Source organism: Stegodyphus dumicola, chromosome 6 (genome assembly GCF_044657685.1).
Source record: "Stegodyphus dumicola isolate Sdum_Otavi_A_Nest chromosome 6, ASM4465768v1".
NCBI lineage: Eukaryota > Metazoa > Arthropoda > Arachnida > Araneae > Eresidae > Stegodyphus > Stegodyphus dumicola.
The window spans coordinates 153,570,533-153,586,483 of NC_140773.1; the positions used below are offsets into that span (position 1 = coordinate 153,570,533).

The window sequence follows — 15,951 nt, forward strand, 5'->3', positions numbered from 1 at the left end:
TTTATATTTGATATTTTTATGGTTCTTCACACATATACAATTATTCTATGCATTTATAATTTGTGTTTCATTGGCTTGTTTTGAATTTTTATATATAATTTTTATCTATTACATTAATACATTTTACTTTAGTGTTTTTTTATTCTATTTCTAACAATTTTTGTCTACTGTGTGATTTGCATGAATTCAAGAGTTTTTGTGCGTCTTCATATTAGGAGTAATGTATTAAAATTTCCTGTTTTTCGTGTAACTGGTTTTTATCATTAAGTGTGTATCTGTGTGGCTAAAATTAATTATTAAAACGATTTATTAGTTAGTTGTAGATTTACTATCTTAAATTACTTTATTAATAAAAGATATTTCTAAAATTTTAGAAGATGGATCTCCTACTAAAGGTTAGTTAATTTTGAGCTGAATTAAAATTCTTTCTTATACTTTCAAGTCTTTTGCATGTGCATGATATTCTTCACCAAAAGGATAATTCTAAAGGGTAACTGTTATGAAATAATATGTGCTTATTTTGATTTTAAATAGTTTTGCATGAAACCTGTCATAAAATATGTGCATGATACTTTGTAATATTTTTCTCCAGCCATCATTGTATTTGTGTCTCTTTTTTGTTAACTCATGATTAAAAGTGTTCTCTGTATCAATTTAGTGTCTTTGATCTTGAAAACTTCAAAAAATAATAGTTTTCTGACAATAGGAACAGAGCCTTTTCTGTTCTAGGCCCTTCTCCCCAGAACCCAGGTCTAAATTATCCTGAAATAAACTTACACTGCTTATTTACATATTTTAGCTATTTTCTCATAATGCATAATAGCCAAATTTCTCTCATGTAGGAAATCTTACATTTACGTAAAAGGGAATATTTTACTGAGTGTAGCGTAGATGCAGACTATTGAAAGGTATAATTACATATTTCTTTTTAAAAAGAGGTGTTCTCTCTTTGCACTGAGAAGTCAGAAGTTGATGTGCAAAGTAGAAGAACCTGACAGACATTTCTGGATTAAAATATTCCTTTCATTTCTAGTTGATGAACATTATAATTTTAGATATAATTTTGATGACAAACTAAACACCAGGTTAGCTAGCAAAAGAAGCAGAAAGCAAAATGTGTTGTGCTTTCACACGAAGTTGACTTCAAAGTGGTTCAGATTTTGGTATACAATGTTGATTTTAGCTTGCTATATCTGGAGTGGATAATATTTAAGCTTTAAAAATTATTATTGCCTGGAATGTTTATGTAAGATAAAGCATTAAGTTAAATCATTTGGCATAGATTAATTTAGGTGTTTTATATTATAGCATGTAAGAATTATTTTTTCACATTTGAAGCAACACAAGGAATTTTTATTATAGTTAACATAAATTTAAATTAGATTTCTATAGTTCTTAGAATCTTAAACAAAAGTTTAAAAAACTCAAAAATATTTTCTTTTGGACCCTTTTTTAAAGCATTTTAGTCATGCACAAAAAAAAATCCAATATGACATCAAGTATCAGTCTGAAATGCTGATTATTAATATTCATATGGAAACAGAAACTGTATTATGAGAGCCAATAAAATTAAATAATTTGTCTAACGTTATATATAATGAAAGTTATTTTAATGCACTTGCACATTTTTGTAAATGTTAGTCTTTTATATATATATTGTTGCGTGCGTACGGGTTCGTTATGAAATGAAAGCACAAGTCCGATGAGAAATGAACAAAAATTTATTATTATCACAACAAAAATGCTTAAATTTTCTCAAATTATCATGCAGTATTACAATATCTCACAGTAGTTATCTTTTAACTACTCAAATATCCAATAGAATGTAATTCAAAACAGCTAAAGAACGCTAATCCGCGAATTCGCTACAATCAAAAAGAGCAGTTTTCTAAACAACAACAAACTAAGCAAGCAACTACGAACTGAGATGTTTTCCTCCTTTTATAAGATTTTAAAATCACGCGCTAGAATTTTCCAGTACTTTCTCGAAATCAAAAAGAGATATTTATTTATTTAATGCACGCGCTCTTGTATTTTCAATTTTCCGGCTTAGCTTTCTTTTAATATTCGTCACGCGCTGCACTGCGCAAGAAATAAAACCATTTAATTTATAAATGAACTAACATTAGCTTTTTAAATGGCAAATTCGTAACACTGCCCCCTTCCCAAGGACTGCATGTCCCGGGCAGTACAATCCCTGGACAGGAAGCTAAACTTACAACTGTGGCATAAATGCATTAATAAGCATTACATTACAATAATAAACAACATGAACAATAAATGCAATAAGTAAAACAAATCAAATGCTATCAAATACAAATCAAACACTAAATGCAAATCAAATACTAAATACAAATCAAATCAAATACATATTTAAAAACAAAATGGACCATGGTCTTATACTATTTACAATTATTTACATTATGTACTATGGCCATAGTAATGAGCTAACCTGTCGTAAGAGTTCGAAGACTCACGGATCCGAACCATGACGTCATTTAGCCTGTTTAGGATTGTGTGCGAACCATCCCAAGGTGACTGTAAATCAGGCCTGACTCCTTTTCGTCGAATCAGGTTCCACAACCACACCTTGTCTCCTTCGTTGGATCTATGTCCAGCAGCTCTCGTGTTGTATCTGGTCTTCACTTTCTCCGTCGCCAAGTTCACTCGCTTTCGTGCGGAACGGTGCATCACTTCAAAACGGGCCTTGACATCTTGGATGTGTTCCTCAGGCGATGAAGGCGCATCCGTATGGCGATGAAACAGGCGGTCACAATTCAGACGAAGGTCTCGACCGAAGAGCATCTGAGATGGAGAATAGCTGGTAGTCTGGTGTTTCTTTTCGACCCTAGCATGATTTCGGCTGTTTCTCGAGCTGGTTCTTTCGGACAAAGCGTCGGCATTTCCAGGTGAGGATCCCTTCTTAGGATGGATAGTCATGTCTTCAGATCCTGAAAGCAGTTTGTTGTTTTTCAAGTCTAAGGAAAAATTGTATTTCCTTAAAAAGTCCAATCCGAGTATGCATGAATCTGTAATATCCGCCACATATGCCGTGTGATGGTAGGCGGCACTTCCAAACGTGATGTTTACGTTTAACTTCCCAGTTATGTCGATCTTGTCACCAGACGCAGTCTGAAGGGTAACACAGGATGGCGTCCAAATAAGTTTATCTTTAAACTGTTCAGCTAAATCTTTCCTAATGATGGTAACATTAGCTCCTGTGTCAATGATCATACTGCAAGGAACTCCATCGATATTCCCATTGATGGACAGTCCGTTATTGTTGCCACTCACTGTATAAATTTTAAGAGCTTTAAAACAAGGTTTTTCACTATCTGGTAACCTCCGTTCCTCGATATGGTCACTAATTTGTTTACTGCGTTGTTGCTGGGAAATGGTCTTATTTTCCGTACCTCGGGGTGTTCTGCAGTTTCTTCGTATGTGGCCTTCAACTCCGCAGTTCCAGCACTTTAGAATTAGTTTCTTTTCACTTCTGTTCCGTCTCAAGCCACTGACTTGTCTGGTAAAATCATCTGCTTTATATTCCGTACCCTGGGGTGTTCTGCAATTCCGTCTTAGGTGACCTTCACTACCACATCTCCAACACCTTAGAGCCACTTTCTTCTCGCTCCTACTCCGTATCAAATCTTCGACGGCTAAATCATCTAAACGAGCCATCAGTTGATCCACTGGCTCATGGACTCGCACAGCTCTAACTGGGTAGCGATCTCTACTAATTGCTTGCTGGGCTGCCTCGAACTTCATGGCGTACAACAGAGCGCTTTTTATGTCCTTTACATCTGCCATTCGAAGAGCTTTCTGTATTTCAGTATCTCGGATGCCATCGATAAAGTATTGTAAGGACAGGATTTCCCTTCTTTCTGTCGGGCATTCCGAAAAGGCGAGATGGGACAGCCTTTCAACATCCGCGGCGAGCTCCTGAAGTGTTTCGGTAGGCTTCTGTTGACGAGATTTTAATTGGAGACTGCTGTAGTCTTTTAAACATTTCTCGTCGAAGCGCAGCTCCAAAGCGCCGGATAGAGCTTCGAAATCTAGCCTTTGATTTTCGGGAAGCGTCTGCAGGATATCCACTGCGTCTGCTCTCAGAGAAGTGGCGAGATGACAGGCCTTAGCTTGGGAATCCCATCCATTCGCATCCGCAATGATAGAAAATTGTGTCCTATACACCTGCCAGGAGGTCTTCCCATCATATATAGATAGTTTCAGAACGGAACGAGCAGGCATCGATAAAAATTTAAAACCTGCAGAATTGTTTCCTACCGTCGCTATGCACTTCTTTAGGCTGTCAACTTCTTTGACGACGGCAGCAGAAACCCTATCATCAATTTGTTGTTCGACGGCAGAAACTCTCTCTTCTATATGTCCAACTTTAGTTTCAACCGCGTCTATTCTGCCTTCCATAGCCTCAAATTTATTTTCTATTACGCAGGTAATTTCTCTTTTCATTTCGTCCTGACCTGCTTTCATCTCATTTTTAAGAGATTTCATCTCTTCCTTAACGGATTCCTGGCCCAATTTCATTTCTCCTCTGAGGGATTCCTGGCCCAATTTCATTTCTTCTTTAAAAGATGTTTGGCCAGCTTCCATCTTTTCTTGGAAAGCAGTAATGAGCTGTCTCAATTGTTCTTCCATCCCTCTTGTTATTGGCATTCAAATCCCACTTCTGACACCAAAAATTGTTGCGTGCGTACGGGTTCGTTATGAAATGAATGCACAAGTCCGATGAGAAATGAACAAAAATTTATTATTATCACAACAAAAATGCTTAAATTTTCTCAAATTATCATGCAGTATTACAATATCTCACAGTAGTTATCTTTTAACTACTCAAATATCCAATAGAACGTAATTCAAAACAGCTAAAGAACGCTAATCCGCGAATTCGCTACAATCAACAAGAGCAGTTTTCTAAACAACAACAAACTAAGCAAGCAACTACGAACTGAGATGTTTTCCTCCTTTTATAAGATTTTAAAATCACGCGCTAGAATTTTCCAGTACTTTCTCAAAATCAAAAAGAGATATTTATTTATTTAATGCACGCGCTCTTGTATTTTCAATTTTCCGGCTTAGCTTTCTTTTAATATTCGTCACGCGCTGCACTGCGCGAGAAATAAAACCATTTAATTTATAAATGAACTAACATTAGCTTTTTAAATAGCAAATTCGTAACAATATATATATATATATATTTTGCATTGATGCATATATTTTAAATTGCTGTCTGTATTGCAACTGAATTTTTTATTGCAGAAGCTCCTAATATATCTGCCAGTGATAGTGAAGGTGGAAGTATCCGTAAGTTCAATAAAATATTAAATTGTAATTTGTTTAAAAAATTTATATGCTGTATCAATATATGTAGTATTTTGTTTTCACCTCATTTATCTTTCTATTTATAACTATGCTGAATAGCATCTGCAAATTATGGGATTGATGTTTGCATAATTATTGAAATTTAACATTCAGTTGGACATCCTCATTTTATTAATTTTCCTTAACCCCCAAAACTAAAATTCTGATTATCATTTTTTGAATTTGCAGTTACCTTTGTAATTTTTAAAAGCACCTTGAGTGGGCATGTATGTATCTTCAGCAAATGATTTCTACGACTTTATATTTTAGTTAAGGAAACAAAATGTTGTTAATATTTGCTAACTTTTAAATAAATGAATTCGGTTTTCTTGTATTTTTACAGCCATAGTTATTCATAGTACTCTTAAATGTGTATTGAACTCATTTATATTCCAATGATTTTTAATAATTAAATGGTCATACTTTTCCCTTGTTCTTGCTAGTATTTGTTGATATTTAATACTGTAATAGTATTTATCCATTTATATTAAAAGAAAACTTGTGTTTGTTTAATGATTTATCTCCTAGGAGGACCTGATGAGCCCATACTTTCTTATGAAGCTGTCACTCAAGAAAAAAGTAAGTGTTACTTCATATTTTTATTACCTGCTCTTTTCTTGTTTAGTAAAATAATTTTGCAAGGTATTGTATGGTATTTTCTTCAAGTATTTTAATATAATCTTTTATACATATATTTATCTAAGATATAATTAAAAAGTGTGAAACTATGCCAAGGAATTAGATCCAGATTTTTGTGCCTCAAGTTATGTTAACTAATAAGCCTTTTTTCAAGATATTTTCTGGTGTGTAGTAAGTGAAGGGAATCTTACTGAAATTCCAAAAATAAATGAATAAAGCTTTCTGCCACCCTTGCATTTTTAATGCTTAAATACTTTTTTAAAGGTAGGGCCTAACTGCTGTTAAAGATGTCATAAATGTACATGCCTTGTAAAATTATTTAAAACAAACTGAATATTTATCTTAAACTGTGTTTATATTCTTATTTCCAATTTCAGTTAGTTATGCCAGACCAGTAATTATACTTGGACCTCTAAAGGACAGAATAAATGATGATCTAATATCAGAATATCCAGACAAATTTGGCAGCTGCGTTCCTCGTAAGTAGTGTTCCTTTAGATGTAATGCATGCTTTTTATTGTATTGCTGGTCAACATTTAAGTTTTATGTTTATTCAGATTTTAAGAATTGTCTAATTTTATAGCTTTTCAGCTTTCAATAAATGTAATTTTAAGCAGTTGTATTTAAATATATAAATTTTCTCAACATTACAGATACTACACGCCCAAAACGAGACTATGAGGTTGATGGAAGGGATTATCATTTTGTCTCTTCAAGGGAGCAGATGGAAAGAGATATACAGAATCATATGTTCATTGAAGCTGGACAGTATAATGATAATTTATATGGCACTAGTGTTGCTTCTGTAAGAGAAGTTGCTGAAAAGGTGAGTTAAACTGTACTGAAATATTGGTTGATATTCTTTCTATGCATATGTTGACTGATGAACTGTTTAATTGTTAAACCATTAGGATTACAGTATTCTGCTGAAATACTGTAACTTTGCAAACTGCTTGAGCCTATGAATTTATTCCTTTGTATATTCTGTTTAAAGAAGTGGGGGTGGGACTTAGATACACATACCATTCTGAATGGTGCAACCCTTGTATTATATTTTCTCATTAAAATTGTTTTACTTTGTCAATGTATGTAATTCTTGAATGGTATTTTGGAGATTTTCAGTCCACTTTGTATCTGACTGTTAAGATCAATGATGGTGTTTTATAGAATGATTAAAAATGCATATTATTTTATAAAATGATTTAAAATGCATATTATTTAATAAAATGATATGAAATGCATATTAGTTTATAAAGTGTTTTAAAAATAAACTCTATTCTGTTACTTCATTTGGTTATCAAATAAGTTGGTTACTCTTTGCAAAATTAAGCTGTTAAAGGAAAATTGCTAGCATTTTTAATCGAGGTATTCTTCAGTAATGCTGTTTCATAATGCTAAGCACTTTTAAAATGCTGCACAGCCTTGAAAATTAAGAGACCTGCACTTTTAAAAATCATCATTCATGGAAAAGAAATTATGTGCTAATTTGTTAGATGGAAATAAGTGATTGAAGAGAATTGAGAAATTACATACAAAAACAATCAAATGTTTGGGTAGTCTATTTAAAAAATATTCAACTTTATTTAACTCTGTTTAGGTTATTTGTAATTTAGTGGCTCCCAATTTAACATTTATTGTGAAAATGAAGCATTCTCTTTAAAAAAGTTTTGGTCTTTTTCCACTCATAACTGGACAAATTTTTATTTTCCCTTCCGTAAATTTTTTTTAGATCACTTAACTATATATATTTTCTTTATATAGAACTGATTTTAAAACTAGCATTACTTTATTAATGGCCCGATTTTAGCTTTAAATACACATAACTGTGTATTTGTAGTGCACATGAACAGAACATTTACAAGCTTTTGAACAATATAAGAAAAAATTGTAAAGCACTTGAAGAAGAAAAGCCATGTTATAAATTGTATTAATGCTGATAATGGACATGCTTATAATCAAAATTAACAAGAAAAAGGCAGTTTTGATGAAATTGACTATGTAACTATTTTATTGGCCTTTGTATGTTTTAAAATGCTTCTCTGGCGGGGGGTTAGGAGGTAATGAAATACTAGTTTTATACATGTTTTTGAAGTTATGAAACCTTTTTTCTAAAATCTTCTTAGATGATATTTGAAATAAAAATTCTCTTCTTTGTATTCCTTTAAAAGGCAAATCTTGATTAATCCTATAAAAAATCATATAATTTTTAAAGTGGCTATTAAATTGATCACCTTTATATGAAACCTTTTTCTTTCTGAATGAACAGAGATTCTATTATTTTTTATCATTATGCTGTTGGTATACTTACAAAGTTTGTTAATGAAGGTGGTGTTTTATATAAATTTTTAATTAAAACTGTTTATTATTTTCTGATCATTTATCAAAATTAGTTGAAATATGTAAAGCTTGCAATTTACAGAAATAAAATATGTTTAACAACCTTACTGATATTATAAATGCGAGTTGTTTGTTACGCTTTCACGCCTTAATTACTTAACCGATCATCATGAAATTTTCAAGAAATATTTTTGATATATTAGAAAAGGTTATAGGCTATAAAATGTCTGCATATGACTTTAATTAGCTGAGATATTAATTAAAAATTACATTTTTCACTTACTTTGTTGGGTTTTTACCTATTAAAGGGATTTGGCTGGGCACCAATTAATTGTTTTACAAACATCTATGGAACAGCGGTTAGTTGAATTTTGAGACACATAATCCCTGGTTGCAAAAATTTGTTAGAATCCATCAATACCATTCTCATCTTTGTATGAATTTAATCAGCTGAAATATTAATTAAAAACTCTGAATTGAACGAGACTCAATAGCGACATTAGGTACTTTTTCTTAAGTCTTCCCGTGTGGGTCCAATAAATTGGTGATAAAAATTATAAATTTTGATCCAATTATCCAAATTTCTAACTTTTGTTGCACTCTGAATGATAGGAACATTGGTGGTAAAACTGTTTTTGTCGCTTAATTACTTCGAGCTGAATCGCAGATGAAACAATACTCCTTGCTAGTAACTCTTTGTTGGCAGGCTGCGATCCGAAAGCAGTGGAGGGGGGAGCTGGTATCCGGTCGACAGTTGGGTTGGCGAAAAGGTCCAAGTTCACGGTTTTACGCATGGAAAATCATTAAAAAATTAATAACTTGATTTCTAATTAACTTACTTGAACCTATTATCAACATTTTGACTTTTGTGATATATTTAATGTTTTTTTTTTTTTTTTTTTTTTTTTTTTTGTATTTTTTAAGAGATCTATACAGTTTTCATATATTTCTGTTATTGTTGCTTGAAAAATTGCAATTTTATATTTTGTACATTTTAATGTGTGCGATAACAACTATTGTTTTGTCATTTTAAGGCAATCAAATGTTCTTTATTTTTAAAAATAACCCTTTGGTTAGGCGTAAATACAAACTATCCAAGGCCTATAAGTATTGAGAAGGGCAGTATTTACGGAAATCTTACACGGAGTGTGTTTTTAAAATTCACGGGGATTTGAAACTTATTTAAGGACATCAACGCGAGCAAAGCCGCGGGTAAAGCTAGTATTAATATATGTTTGAAATTATAAAGCTTATAACTGGTTATTCAAAGCATGCTGCTATTAAATTGTACCAAAAATGCACTGAAATGCAGTGCTACCTGTTAATGAGAATTGTTAAAGGATTAAAAAACATTAACAATTGAATTGAGCAATAACATGGGTTGGATTTTGAGGGGAAAGTATAGCATCATATGGCCATTAAGGAGGCTAACTCTGAGCTGGATTTACCATTAATCGAAATAAGCTCATGTTTAGGAGATCAGGAAGAGAGGGCACAACAAAAAAGTTATTAAGGACCAAATAAAAGGCACAGAAATTTCTCATAGCTGGTTTATCATAAAATGTATGCTGCAGCTAAACCAAGGGAAGAGAAATAGAAATAAGGATGGGCTTTGTTAGTGTAAACATATGTGGGGGCACTTCAAGGCCTCTAATCTTCCCTGGTTTAACCAGTGCTGTTATTTCAGATAAATGTCTAGCTTTTAGGGATAGCTATAAGAACATATGGTTTATGAAATTTTTTGTAGAGACAAAGATTAGTGAATTCATGTAGTACCAGAAGCTGTATGTAACAGGTAACTGGAAAATAAAACTAAATATCTGTAATGAATAAAATTTTCAGCCACACAGATTTTTGAAGTGATGTATGTGCTGCTAAGTGTTCATATCAGACATTTCAATGGGGAAGGGGCTCTTAGTTAATGATAGCGAGACATCTGTTAAAAACTGAATTATGTTTTACATCTATAAACTCTGATCACTTTTCAACAAAAATATTACGTAATTTTTCTTTGTATGCATACTTAACATTGAAGGTAATCAAGTGTATTTTTGGCAGGGCAAGCATTGCATATTGGATGTCAGTGGAAATGCAATTAAACGACTTCAAGTTGCTGGTCTTCATCCCATTGCTATACTTATAAAACCTAAATCTGCAGAGTCTGTAATGTAAGTTGCATTCTTAAAAAATAAAAATTACTCATCTTTATATTGTAATGCATAAGGTGATAATTTTTGTTCATAAATTTTCTCTTAGTGAAATGAATAAGCGCATGACAGAAATGTCTGCTTTGAAAGCCTACGAAAGAGCTCTGAAGTTAGAGCAAGAATTTGGTGAATATTTTACAGGTAATTATCCTTTTTGATGTGTATATCTATTGATGCATGGCACTAAGTAATTCATTTTGAATGAAGACTTTTTAAAATGGAAATAAACTATTTATTTGACCTAGTACAGCAGAAAGATTTATACAAATGTTAGTTTTTAAAGAAATTATTGTTTAAAAATCTTAAAATATTTTTATCTGTTTTATAAAGATATAAATAATGTCTTCAAACCTCAAAAGATCTAAAATTAGCAACCTTTAAAGTCATTCAGGAGTAATTCAGGAGAGTTTTTTGCTCATGGTTTTTCTTAGATGGTGACAAAATATAAAAATTTGTAAAATTTTGAATGCTAGAACTTGAATAAAAACGTATGAGCTATTGGAGGAGGAGTGCTTGAATGTTTTTGATATTGGCTGGCAGTTGATAAGTAGTTTACAAAATGCAACTAGAGTTGTTTTACTAGCAAAATTTCTTTTTCTTGTTGTTAGAATTGAAAATAAGTCAACTTAATATTTCCTTTCTCTGATAAATTATTAAATATGTTATATAATTAAGCCTAGTTTGAAATTGTGTTAATTTCGGCTAAGAGATATGAAAAATTTATTCTTAAAAATTGGCAAGTTAATCGGTGACTGAAATAATTAAATTTAGAAATAAAGTAAATGTGCCTTATTGTTTCTGTTACTTAAAAAAACTTCATGCATTTCAAAACTGATGCTAATCTCTAAAAATGTTTATTTTTCTATAAAATGGGCATCATTAAAAGATTAAAGTTTTCGTATTTTTTTTTAAGTAATACCAACATTCTGATACTTCTTTGATTGTTTCTTGATCAAAAAATGGTATGTTGCTTTGGTAGCTAGTGATGTTACCAGAAAATTAAATCTATCCGGTTAATAATCCAGAATCTATCCGGTTAATAATCCAGATCTAACCGGTTAATAATCCAGAATTAAAAGGTCTGAACAATGCTTATAAGAAATTTGAGATTTCATAATTTGCATTAATTTTGGTAATTTGTTTATGCCAATTTTTTAATGAATACTTCTGCCATATTATTAAATCTTGTATATACTTGCACACTGTGTTTCGATTAGTATAATTGTTGGAATGCCAGCTGTCGGAATTCAGAGTGACTCCCAGAGAAGGTTTGAATGTTTGCAAGTGTACAATGTCTTTGTGACATGAGGGTACTTAACACTTTACCAACCGATTGCCTATTAATCAGCTTTTTATCGCCTACCGACCAATTGGCTTTTTTCGCCAATGCCTACCGACCAATAGCCTATTAATACCGCTTTTTTCTCAGGGCTTCCTAAAAATAGTCTTATCAATCAGTAGCCATGGTGATAAACAATTGCCATTTGCTATATCATTTGCATTTTATTATTAGTATTGAGGTACATTGCTTACTAGCATTAAGTGCGTAACTCCCACATTTTCACTCCGTTTTAAAAAAAATGGTGCTGGAGAGTTTTATTTAGACGATTTATCAGATTGTCCTGACAGTTATTCAGGACAGGGAGAATCTGTGGCTGAGCGGCCAGTCGAACGTGCATATGCTGTTGAACCGCTAGCAGTTGGTAAAGTGTTAAGAGTAAGCAAATAAGCCTAAAAGATCCTTGGATCCATCTACTGTTGAATTCTCCTTTAAAACTTGGACAAAAGTGCTCAAAGCCCTTGCCAACAACAGATGCAATTTTACTGTCAGATAAATGATTTGAATAAATGTATGCTGTAAAAAGGATAAAGATTTCTGTTTTCAAGGACTGGTAAAGAAATATTTTAAACAGCTAACTGTATCAAACCTTTTTGTATCATTTTCTAAACAAGATGATGATGGTTATATAAACATTGGTTTTATAAACAAGATGATGGTAGACTACAAGCCTCGTATTATATTTCGTTAATCACAAAAAATGGGAAAACCACATGGAATTAATCTTGGTGGCAGTCAAAGAGGTAATAAAAACTATTCATCATAAGGTGCCATCATGTATCATCTAGAAAATTCCTTTAAGTTGTAATTAGGAGCAAAAAAGAATTGATGAAATGGCTAAAGGCGCTGAAATAATATTGTGATTATTTTCAAATTTTCTATTCAACTCGGTGAATCAACTTTACCAAATTCATAGTATTTTGTTACCTGCTACTGATGGTGCTTAAGTTATGACAGGGTGTCACAGTACATTCGAAACGAGCAGTAACACATGTACTCACTGTACATTGTGTTATTGTCATCATTTGTTTGCAAGAAATCTGAATGATGCCTGCATTCATCATTTCATTATGTTAAGCAGTTCATTGCATGAACGATTATTTAGCCAACTTTGTAGTGAAAATGATGAAGATTACAATCGTTTGCTGCTGAATAGAGAAGTTTGTTGGTTCCCAGAAGGTATTTTTCTGAATCGTCTTTTCAATTTGACTCAGTACTGGAGCTTGAAAACAGAGACGAAAATTCCACGGAAACTTGATTACATCCAAAAATGACATAGTGTATTTGAAAGACCAGTTTAAAGTATTTAACTCAGTTTATAATTACAAGACATTGAGTTGAATTTAATTAAAAATAAAAAATTCAGTAATTGCATTTGTGAGAAAACTTATGTTCATATGAAATCTAGGTAGAGATGAATGCAGCCACTTTCCCATATTATCAGCATTTTCTGCAAAACAGAAAGATTTATTTGCTTCATGCTAACATTTAGACATGCTTCATGCTGATTTTATGGAGTCATTTCAGAATATTTTTAGCATGAATATACCAAGCTGGGTTTTCATTCTTTCACAAATGCAGAACTATCAAATTTAGAAAGGAATGTGTAGAACTCACAATTATTTTAGAACTGAAAGTAAAATTCAGAAAAGGAAACCAAGAGTCCTGGCTTTGAAAGTCAATACTAGTTCTCTACGCTGGTTTGTGGACTAGAGTCTAGAAAGTTTTAATTGATTTTTCCTTCATTGTATTTGGCTGAGCTTGAATTCAGTAAATTTACTGTCTAAGGAAAGGAACGGACTGCACTTCACTGAACGTGGCAATTTACGACCGATGTTAACAAAACTGGAAACCAACATTAATAAATTGTTAAAATTACACCAGTCTCGACCATATGACTTTTTCACTCTTACTGATTTTGTGTTTATTTTTAAATATTTACTAAACAATTTTTTACTTCATTTGATAGATGTTTTAATTAATTTCTACTTTGTACAGATAGACTAATAAAATATGTATAAATAATATGCAATAATATTTGGTAAAATTAACTGTTATGGAAATGGAGGATTTTGAATTTTTTCTTGCAAAGAAAGGTGGTGGTGGTGGTCCAGAAAAGGTTGGGAACCTCTTAGATGAACAGTGGCTACATAGTAAAGATGGATCAAAATATTATTTAAAACTGTCACATAACAGTTAAAAACAATAAGTAAAACTTTATAGATTTTACTGTGTATGTCTGAAGTTATGAATGTGCAAAATTTGCGTAAACTTTATATAATAATAACTTAACATAGTATATTTGTCACTGAAACATGTCTTTATATACTTCCTGTGCCTTTATATTATAGCAGCTATCAATAACATTTAATATTATTTTTTCATAGCTATTGTATCAATAACATTTAATATTATTTTTTCATAGCTATTGTACAAGGTGACACACCTGAAGAAATATACAGTAAAGTCAAGCAAATAATAAGAGACCAAGCTGGTCCCACTATTTGGGTCCCTGCTAAGGAAAAGCTGTGATGCAACATGACACATATCTTAGGTCTTTCATAATTTCTGTGAATGGACATTTAACTGAATAAATCATCAAAATGTGCAAGTTCATCTAGACAAGAAACAGGCAGCTTATTAGTATGGCTACTTGAAGAGTAATGAGGCATATGCGTCAAGAGAAATAGTTCCTTGCTGCAGCGAGAATTGAAGTCGTTGCTTAATTTATCCATTAACATGATTAATCTGCTGAAATTGCTTTATATAGCAGTCATACATTTCATTCTCATCAGTTTGTGACAAACGAAGAGACCTGTATAGTGTGTATGTGTGGACAAAGCCTTCTTAATTTAAAATGCATTTGACCCCAGATTTGTCAAAGCAAAAATTAATTATAGCATTCCTGTCATCTCAGCAAAAAGCAGTGGTTATGCTGTTTCCTTGAATTGTGTATATTTCTAGTGCTTTAAAGAAATGGTTGGTTTTATTTTTTAGAAGACTTCTCTTTCCAGCCAGGACAAGCTCTTAAAAGTGCAGTTTTTGAGGTTTTATTAATTGAAAACTGGGATAAAAAGAAAGCAGAAATACTTTACATTTATAGAGTTTAGTTAAAATATATTTGAAAAGGATTTTTACTTATAATGCTTTTTTATGTATATCATGACATTTTTCTTCATGTTTTTAATCAAGTTATTTTGCATAAATGGGACAGGGCCAGCCACGTCTATTGTGTAACTCTCTGGAAATGCATTCCATTTTATTAAAGTATAAAATCTCATTCCTCATATTGTACTTCAAAATTTTAATGTTTTACACTATTTAAAAATGAAATATTGTATTTTAAAAATATAAAATATGTTCTTAAAATCCAGAGGGCACACACTTATGTGCATCAATGTACTTATTGTCTTTGTTTTGTGTTGTGTATATCTTGTGTAAAATCATTAAATGTGACATATATGAGTTTCCTGTTAACTTTGCTATTATTCTGCTAAGTAGTTTTTGTCTTACTGTCCACTAATATATGCAGAATTTCAAAATCAGTGGCTAAATATGGTTAAGGACCAGAATGTCTTATAAATTGTGCAATTAACACAAATTTATAGCAGTTATAATATCTGTATTGCCTTTCATCAAAAATGTGTATCTGGAAGTGTTCTATTTTACTTCCAATTTGTAAAGAGTGATCTGAACCTGTATTTTGCCTTGTAAAGGTTTATGCTCAGCCAAAATGTACATTTTTAAAATCACAAATACATGCATATGGATGGGGAAAAAACCTGCAGTGATATATGTAATTAAAAGTTGACTCTTGCAAAGTAATACCTGTTGATTCAATAGATGATAAATGCAATCTTTCACTGTTAAGCAGAATTGAGTAATAAATTATGAATAAAAAGTTTTTTAGATGTTTTTGTCTAAATATGTCAAAACATGATCTTATGAAATATTTTGTACAACAGTACAATTAATCTCTAATGTAAATAAAACTTATGAAACAAAATGCTTCTTTTTTTTATTATCCATTTATGGAATACCAAATCCACAAAC

The 15,951-nt window shown here is 31.8% G+C and overlaps 1 protein-coding gene across 7 annotated transcripts in view; it reads left to right on the plus strand.

Annotated features, from left to right (window-relative positions):
* LOC118184470 (disks large 1 tumor suppressor protein-like) overlaps positions 1-15,904 on the plus strand; it is a 711,253-nt gene extending 695,349 nt beyond the window's left edge. For 6 of the 7 annotated variants that reach the window (XM_085819058.1, XM_085819060.1, XM_085819061.1 and 3 more), the window contains 8 exons: positions 375-395; positions 5,275-5,319; positions 5,905-5,955; positions 6,393-6,494; positions 6,669-6,841; positions 10,411-10,520; positions 10,609-10,700; positions 14,324-15,904. In XM_085819058.1, coding sequence (XP_085675184.1) covers positions 375-395; positions 5,275-5,319; positions 5,905-5,955; positions 6,393-6,494; positions 6,669-6,841; positions 10,411-10,520; positions 10,609-10,700; positions 14,324-14,430 — 701 coding nt within the window. In that variant the 3' untranslated portion in view covers positions 14,431-15,904. The remainder of the gene's footprint in view (positions 1-374; positions 396-5,274; positions 5,320-5,904; positions 5,956-6,392; positions 6,495-6,668; positions 6,842-10,410; positions 10,521-10,608; positions 10,701-14,323) is intronic. The other variant, XM_085819059.1, reaches the window with a different exon arrangement.
* Positions 15,905-15,951: the final 47 nt, after the last annotated feature.